The sequence below is a fragment of the Macrobrachium nipponense genome, chromosome 30 (genome assembly GCF_015104395.2).
Source record: "Macrobrachium nipponense isolate FS-2020 chromosome 30, ASM1510439v2, whole genome shotgun sequence".
Taxonomy (NCBI): domain Eukaryota; kingdom Metazoa; phylum Arthropoda; class Malacostraca; order Decapoda; family Palaemonidae; genus Macrobrachium; species Macrobrachium nipponense.
The window spans coordinates 2,125,856-2,134,538 of NC_087218.1; the positions used below are offsets into that span (position 1 = coordinate 2,125,856).

At 38.1% G+C, this 8,683-nt stretch overlaps 1 protein-coding gene across 3 annotated transcripts in view; it reads left to right on the forward strand.

Annotated features, from left to right (window-relative positions):
* LOC135202224 (probable JmjC domain-containing histone demethylation protein 2C) overlaps positions 1-8,683 on the forward strand; it is a 651,505-nt gene that overhangs the window by 362,013 nt on the left and 280,809 nt on the right. For 2 of the 3 annotated variants that reach the window (XM_064231488.1, XM_064231490.1), the window contains exon 4: positions 7,382-7,498. The exons of the other annotated variant lie outside the window; for it this stretch is intronic. In XM_064231488.1, coding sequence (XP_064087558.1) covers positions 7,382-7,498 — 117 coding nt within the window. The remainder of the gene's footprint in view (positions 1-7,381; positions 7,499-8,683) is intronic. 3 annotated transcript variants of the gene reach the window in all.

An 8,683-nucleotide genomic window follows, 5' to 3' on the forward strand; every position in this document is an offset into this window, starting at 1 on the left:
CCCCACCCCCCCCCCCTAACCCCGCCACTGAATCCTGGTGCCCTCCTCCCCCCAGCAGCATTGATGCAAATCACCTGCCTGGGCTCTCCCCGGGGGTTGGTAGGGGTAGGGGGGGGGGGGGGTGGGGGGGGGGGGGACGTTGTTATAGGGCTGGCTGCTACATGAAAAGGAAATTGTCCCTTTTCTTCATTTTTTCTTTCTTTCATTCTTCCTCTGTAAGGAGGTATACTTGTTGTTTCTCTTTTCTGTTTGAGTGAAAGTTTTTGTTTGTATCGTTTGTTTGTTGCATCACCACAGGATTTTTTTAGAACGTTATGATTACAACCTCCCCCCCCCCAAGTTGATTTTTAAAACATTATGATTACAACCCTCCCCCATAAAAAAATAAAAAAACAAGTAGTGTTAAGTAAATTTTTAGCAGTCTAGCTGGTTTCAAGTTTTAGGTTGGTATAATAAAGGTTAAGAAGAAAAGCTCTCAAGACATTGCTATGTTTAAGACAGCTGCCTGTAACTCTCTCTCTCTCTCTCCTCTCTCTCTCTCTGTCTCTCTCTCTCTCTCTCTCTGGTCGTGACCACCATCATTCAAATCTTGATCTATTGGCGATAGTGAGAGCTGAATAGCCTGTTCAGTCAAGTATTTAAATATGCTAATGAGGATTTTCTGGTCACGTAGACCAGGTTGCCAATTCGTAACGAGAGAGATGTTTGGCTTGTGGTTCGGAGAGAGAGAGAGAGAGAATTTGCAACTTTCATGGTCCGTATTCTTGCTCCCCCCCGCCCCCGTTTTAACCAAGAGAATATGATTCCCCTGTGCTGATTATAGTCGTTACAACGCCAGATCGCCTTAGCCTATCAAGTAATCGTTCAGACTTCCAGTTTCATAATTTTATTGTATTCGTCTTTAGTTTTATATAGCTATTTCATGTATGATTGTTAACTCATAGGAATCAGAGCCCATAATTGTTCAGGGATTGATATGTTCGACTTGTGAGTCGTCTATCCTAGAACGTATGATCATATGTTACGATTCTCCTTTGTGTCGTAATGTTTATAGGATGTCATGATTCTCATCTGGACATACAGATACATTAATTGATGATCAACATCAAATCAAGATATTTATTGGATTTTTGTGCATTTCCCCCAACATGGTTATTCTTTACCCATATTTCCGTTAATGAGCTAGTAAGAAGAAATGGTTTTATTAGATATGGCATTGCCACGTTCTTCTGTAACAGTCTGGCAGCTGAATCACTGATGAGAGAGAGAGAGAGAAGAGAGAGAGAGAGAGAGAGAGAGAGAGAGAGAGAGAGAGAATGCAGGAGCACGCGGACAAACAACCTTTGTCAAGTGCCTTTGTGCTGCTTGGATGTGAAGCCCTCCCGGTCGAATATTATTTTACGACGTCCTATCAGCTCAGCAGTTTTCGTAGGTCTCTTGTCTCCCAGTGCTTTGAATTATATATACAAACATATCTTTACACTACCCTAACGTATTTAAGCTATCTTAGCACTTTGATCTATGTTTTTACATGTCTGCTCACCACAATTAACCTCATTGAAAAAAAAACTTTAATCCCCCTATATTATGCAGGGGATAGTTTTTAGCACCTTCAAATATTTCCTTTCAATTTTCTACAGCCACAAGGCATCTTCATAGATTGAGTAACTTACATTTGACAGTGGTGCTAGTACTGCAGCAGATAAGATGTTTTTGGAGACTCACAGAATGGTGCGTGTGGACGCAAATCATCACCATTGATCTCTTAGAAGGAAAAATCCAAGTCACTCGAGGTTTTTAACAAGTTGGTCTCGGTCTGGATAAAAAATGTAACATTTCCCGTAGGTGATTTTTCTGATTATGTTGTTATTTATTTTTATGTAGATCGTACTGGTACCAACTGAGCTTAGAAAAACTACGTAGAATGTCAGGATAGCCTTATCTCTGTTATCTCTCAGAGTGTCAAACTTTTGGTTTTTAGTGTCAACAAATATGTTTTGTATCATTTGAAAGCCAAGATAGGGGTGAATGAAGCAGTGTCTGGGGGGTTTGATGCACTGCTGATGAACCCTCCTTTAAGGCTTATGATGCGGCCAATTATGTAGTTGTTTGTGTTTATATTTATTATTTTATCACTAGTCCGCGCATTGAAAGGCACAACCATGACAAGTCATTTTAAGAATTTGCTGAATTGCCAGAAATTCTACAATTAATTGACCTTAGCACGGGGAACATGTTAGTGAATGGTGTAACAAGAATGGTGTAACATCATGACATTCATTTATATGACGTGATTTGATTTCACATGCGGTTTTCATTAGAGCTTTTTATATTGCCTTGTGCTTCAATAAGCTTTTCCTCTCTTTTTATCCAGTGTAATGGTTTTGATGATTCAGCAGTAATCAGTTCGTCTTAATAAGCGCATTTCCTTCAATCCGCAAAGGGTCAGAGGCCGATCGACTGATACTTATCGCTCACTCGGGGAGTAAGCCTACAAACCACTTTGTTGTTGTTGGGGTTGTAGGAAAGGTCTATGGAAGAGCCTAAGTAGGTCTGAAAAAGGTGTTTTGCGTTGAGTTAAAGATACAGGAATTTGATCAAAGGATATTTATGATTTGTTTATTAGAAGGAAAATGTCAAAAATAAATAATAAAGATGTTAAACAAAAAACTTATATCTAATAAAATATATCGTGTTTATTGTAATTTTCGTTGGTGAAACAACGCGCCATTTAACCGTAGATTTTAGCACGTTTTAATTTGCGTTAAGTTGGGTATATAATATTTACAACCTATGCGTGAGGGGAAAATCTTGCACTCGTCCCGAGTGAGCTGGAGGTCCGATTAAGCCTTGTTTCCCCAATACTCGCTTATGCTTCAGGACTCAAATGAAGTATGCTCAACAGTGGTCGGTTATTGTCGCTCCTCCCCACGTGGCCTGGTATATCTGTGAGCAGCATATGGAATGAATTGGAGGTTGTTATTTTGGGGCACGCATGTTCCTCGCAGTTGACCAGGGTCACCCGGGATGGAAGTTGAACTTCGCCAACATTATGTGCGTCTCGTCCATTTCCCTTCAAGTTTCTCTTTTTTATTTATTTTTATTTATTTTTTTGAGTAGACGTCATAGAAGCCAGAATGTTGAATTATACTTATCATTCTATATTCTGGTCGTGATCGGACGAAAGCTGGCCTTACATTTCGTGTGAGTTATCTCTTGTTGCTTGTGTACTTTGACTTAAGTAGAAAGAAATAAACCCACATTATTCTGGAGGAGTAGCGTTAATAGCGTGCAAAACGCAGCAGCATTTCTAGTTTTATCCACAACAGGAACAAGTTTTTAGTTTTCTTAGAAGAGGAATTCTACGTCCAAGCAATGAGTGTCGCAACTATTAGACATGAAAGCTTCCTCTACACATTCCGTGCCATTTTCTAAAACTATATCACTTATGTAATAATGGTGTCCCCTGGCGATTCAGGAGGAAATCTTTGGTAAGGGGGCCTCTTTGTGCTGTAATACTACTGTGTTTTTTTTTTTCTCTCTCTCTCTCAAGTCCAGGAGTAAATAAACACCGCTTTTGCCTTTTCGTTCTTTGTCTAGCTAGTCTGTTTCTTTGTCTGTAACACGTTTCGTAACGTTAGTATTTCGTAAAGTGGTTCCACTCTTCAAGGTCCAATAAGGACTAAAACTAGTCGATGTTTTGTACCCAGTTGGGGGATAAAGGAAAAAGAAGAAGAAAAAACTGATTGGGGTCGACGGTTTTGGTTGATTGGAATATAAATTGCTGCGCTGACTTTCAATCTCGTGGTCGTGGTGGTAGGTCTTGGTTTACTGTCAACAAACTGTTGACGTCGGATATTCTCTTGTTTATGCGGTCGTTGTGATTCATGTACACCAGAATGAACACATAACGATGTTTGGCTGGAATTACATGTTAGACAGAATGAACATCTTGTGCCATCAGTGCACCTCATATGGTGCACTTTAGGCATTAATAATTTTGGTCTTTGCAGCGTCCTTTCGGCCCCTAGCTGCTACCTCATTCATTCCTTTTACTGTCCCACCGTTACTATTCCCTTTCTTCAATCTGACTTTCCATCCTCTTAAGCAGTTGTTTCATAGTACAACAGTGCCCCTTTCAAGCCTTCTTACTGTTGGTGGGGTAATTTCCCTTTCAGCCCTGAATGACTTCATAGGTCCCAGCACTTGCGCTTTTGCCTACATTATATATTTTATCATCTTTTTTAAACGTTGTTTTATGAGGGTTATAGGATCAGGTAATATTCAAGACCCGGTTTTTCTGACAATAATAGTCTAGGTCAAAAGACTTTCTTACCAGTTGTTAACAGAAATTGGAATGCAATTGTCGTTTGCAGTTGATTAAGAAACTGGTTTGCCTCCATTTGTGTTGGTGAGACAGGAAATCTCATTGAACCGGAAATATGATACGTATATAATTTTCTTTCACCGTGGTTATCTGTATTCAACTTAAATAGATGATTTTTTTAGATTACATTTCCTATTTTAAAGGCAAGAGAAATTGTCTAAAACGCTCGCTGTATGTTTTACAGTAATTCCTCGCTGGACGAGTCGGTTGCATACTCCTACCGATCGGGTAGCCAGAGTTCGCTCTCAGCTGCAGTCAGCGCGGAATCAGAGGAATTTATTTCTGGTGATTAGAAATTCATTTCTCGATTTAATGTGGCTCGGATCCCGCAATAAGTTGTAGGGCCCGTTGCTAGGTAACCAGTTGATTACTAGCCACATAAATAAAGATCTAATCTTTTGGGGCAGCACCAGGAGAGCTGTTAATCAGCTCAGTGGTCTAGTTAAAATAATACTTAATTTTTTTGCTGTGCTACAACGAAGCGGAGGAATTTTCGTAACTGACTTTAGATGACAGCTGTTTTTTGTACATAGAGGTAAGGACCGGTGTGATTTTTTATTTATTTATTTATTATTATTATCTCTTTTTTTTGTAATCAAGGAAATTGAAATCGCAAGTGGAAAGGTCTTGTGAGATCTAATGGCATGGCACTGTACTATTGGGAATAATAAACAGAAACACGCGGTCACTTAAGCATTCACACTTTCAACTGCTGACAATAAATAAAAAAAAATATAGTGACCGAACCCCCTTTGCGGTATGATTTTAGAAAGCGAGACACGTTTTTGCATATCTACACATAAGACTTCTAAACAGTGTGTCGAGCCCCACTATAGACTGCGCCGTTCACCCTTATTTTTCATTCAAATTTACTTTTCCCGGATATTGTTTATTGTCCTTCCTTTCCCATACCTCTTTCACTTCATTTATCCAACCCTTTCATTCTTCCACACCTCCTTCCCCCAAACACTTCAGAATTACACTCTTCAACAACCTGTCAGCGCCTGTTTTTTCCAGATGATCGGACCATCTCAATGTACACTGATCCCTCCATCCAGTTCCGCTAAACCCCCCCCCCCCCCTCCCCACCCCCCCCCTCTTCTCTCTCCTCTCCTCTCTCTCTCTCTCTCGTCTCTCTCCTACGCAAACATTTCATCTCATCAGCTATCAAACTTTATTCTTTTAAATCCGGCGTTTCAAACATCCACATTTCACTTCGTACATACACACACACACACACATATATATATATATATATATATATATATATATATATATATATATACATATACATACATACATACATACATACATACACATATACACTATATATATATATATATATAATATATATATATATTATATACATATATATATATAAAAATATATATATACATACATATATATATATATATATATATATATATATATATATATATATATATATATATTCGAAGCACGTTACACGGTGAATATATATATCGTATATATATATTATATATATATATATATATATATATAGATAATATTTGTAAGCAGCGCATAAAAGTAGAAACATTCTCATATTATTAATAGCATCAGGCACCGTGTAAACGTGCTTCGAATTAACGAGGACCTCTAACGTTACCAAATATCATTACCAAGGTCCTCAGAGTATATATATTTAAAGGACCTTGATCATTACCATGTTGGTTATTCGTCAATGCTTGTAGGCAAGATGTCAGTATGACAGACACCAGATTCATGAATTTATTTTAGTACTTGATTATCACTTGGGGGCATTTTAGTTGTGTTTTTCAAGTTTGAATGTGTCTTAATGACACGTTGGTCAATGGTGATGAAGTAAATGCATACCCATTTGGGTATTGCTGGCAAGGTAGCTGATGATGAGGCTTCATGAGGTTTCACTTGAATTCAACCAGAGGAGATGATGGCCACCTCTCCCTTCTCATAGCAACCATTTATGGATTATTTTCCGTCTTATTCGTGATGTGAAAACCCGAGAAGAGTGAGCAACTGATTACGATGATCCAGGTACGCCATCTTCTCAGATTTCAGCGACAAGCATTCCGTGGCGAAATCATCTTTAATATACTTATTCCGTGTCCAAGTCTAAGGAAGAAAGCAGTTTTGAAGAATAACAGTATAATTCTACGTTAGATGTGAGGCACTAGAAATACATGAAGGACTAGTAGAATCAGTAGAACTCAAAATGACTTTAGCAACTGATAACTGCAAAGAACGATATTATTCTTCAATTCTTTTTATGGCCAGGAAAGGTAGATAACATTTTTAAAAAAAATAATTCACGTTAAGATGTGAGTCCTAAAATACAGGAAGGGAACTAATAAAATCTAGAACTCAAAATGACTTTAGCCAACTTGATAACTGCAAAGAACGATATTATTCTTCAATTCTTTTTATGGCCAGGAAAGGTAGATAACATTTTTAAAAAATATTTTTTTTAAACTACTGCAGTTTTGAAAGATGATTTTTGTTTTCTTTTAAGAACAGTTGTAGTTTTGAAAGACTGAATTTTTCCTTTAGAAGCAACTTTAAGTTTTGAACTATTATTTTTCTTTTTTTAAACAAGTGTAATTGAGCTTTGGACTGGTGGAAGTTCCTGGCCAAAAGATAATAAATGCGTATAGTTTAAAAGACCACAAATTTTTTTTTTTTTTTTTTTTTTTTTTTTTTTTTTTTTTTTTTTTTTTTTTTGAGAGCACTGCAGTGGTATGGGAAGCTTCGGCTTTGTAACTCTTACTGAAAGCATTTTGTGCTGGTCAAATTTAGGATGATGATAATTAATAATATAATAATAATAATAATATAATAGTAGTATAGTAGTAGTAGTAGTAGTATATATGTCTCATCTGAAGATCACTGTCCTCCATGCAGTTGCACACTGATGGTTGTGTAGTTATATCTTTACCATATGTTATCCAAATGAAGCATTTCTATAGTTCCTGTACACCTCTTTCATACCTGTCTTAGGGTGGCGAAGGCGTGTGTTTCCCTGTTGAAGTGGAAGTCAACTGGGTGTCGAAATGGCAGCCGACTCCACATTTTGATTTTCCTCCAAGTATTTTTCATCATAAAGAACATCAGAAGGTATTATGGTTTCGTGGTTTCTTTAATGCCCTCAATTTTCTTCCCCAGTATGAGACGGTGCCTGATACAGTTGAATGAGTTATTCTCAGTCAGCAGAAACTGGGTATGATTGTAAAACATTTTATTTATATATTTATTTTTTTTTATTGCATATCTTGGCCCAGACCGTACTTTGCATCGCGAACTTCCGTTGATAATCATTTGAATTCTTACACGTGGATTTTTGTTCAGAACGGTGAAACCACTAGTCGATTAAAGCCTTTTAAAGCAAATGTAGCTATAGTAGATTTACATCAACCGTGCATCTGATGTCTAGACTCGTCCCTTACGACACTCCTGATTGGCTGTAGATAAGCCATTCACAGGGCTGGAAACTCTCAGACTCTCGAGAGAGTTCACATAGGCAGGATGCATGCTCCACCTCTCCTGAGGGATACTCTTGAAAGACGTATCCCTCAGGAGAGGTGGAACATACATCCTACCTATGTGAACTCTCTCGAGGGACTGAGAGTTTACAGCCCTGTGATTTGCTTATCAAGAGCCAATCAAGAGCGTCGTAAAGGACTGGCCTAGACATCAAGATGCACAGGGTGATGTGAATCTACTGCAGTAAAGTGCTTGATTCCGACAACGATTGCCGCCAGTCGTTCATTCTTGCGTTTGGTCTGGTCATGGTATAGGCTACTTTCGCCGTTTGAAGGCAATAAATTGAGGTCCTCTTTCGGGCAACAAAGCTGATTAAAAGAATAAGGCTGTGTCTTCAGTAAAACCTAAGGAAATCAAGGCCTTTTTAAACGGTTATAGCATTCATATTGTTAATTGTTGATAACATGAGTGATTAGAATGTCTCCAGTGATTCTCAGAAATGATAATTGCTGGCGAAACCCTTTATTCTCGATATGAACAAAAAAAAACCTGGCCACGTATGCTTGTGTGTGTGTGTGTGTGTGCGTGTGTGTTGAATGCAAGGAAAGAAGCCCGTAAAAGCAGAAGAAAGATTAGTACGAAGCCTGAATATATTCCATGACATGCATTGTCAGTTCAGAATGTTCTTTCGTCATGAACCCAGTGCAGTGTTGTATCCTCCTGATATCACTGGCACGGAATGTGAAGACTCGTTTTTCTCAACAGTGGTCAGTCACATAATTTTTCGGTGGCGATCAATAATGAAAGAGCTTATTAACT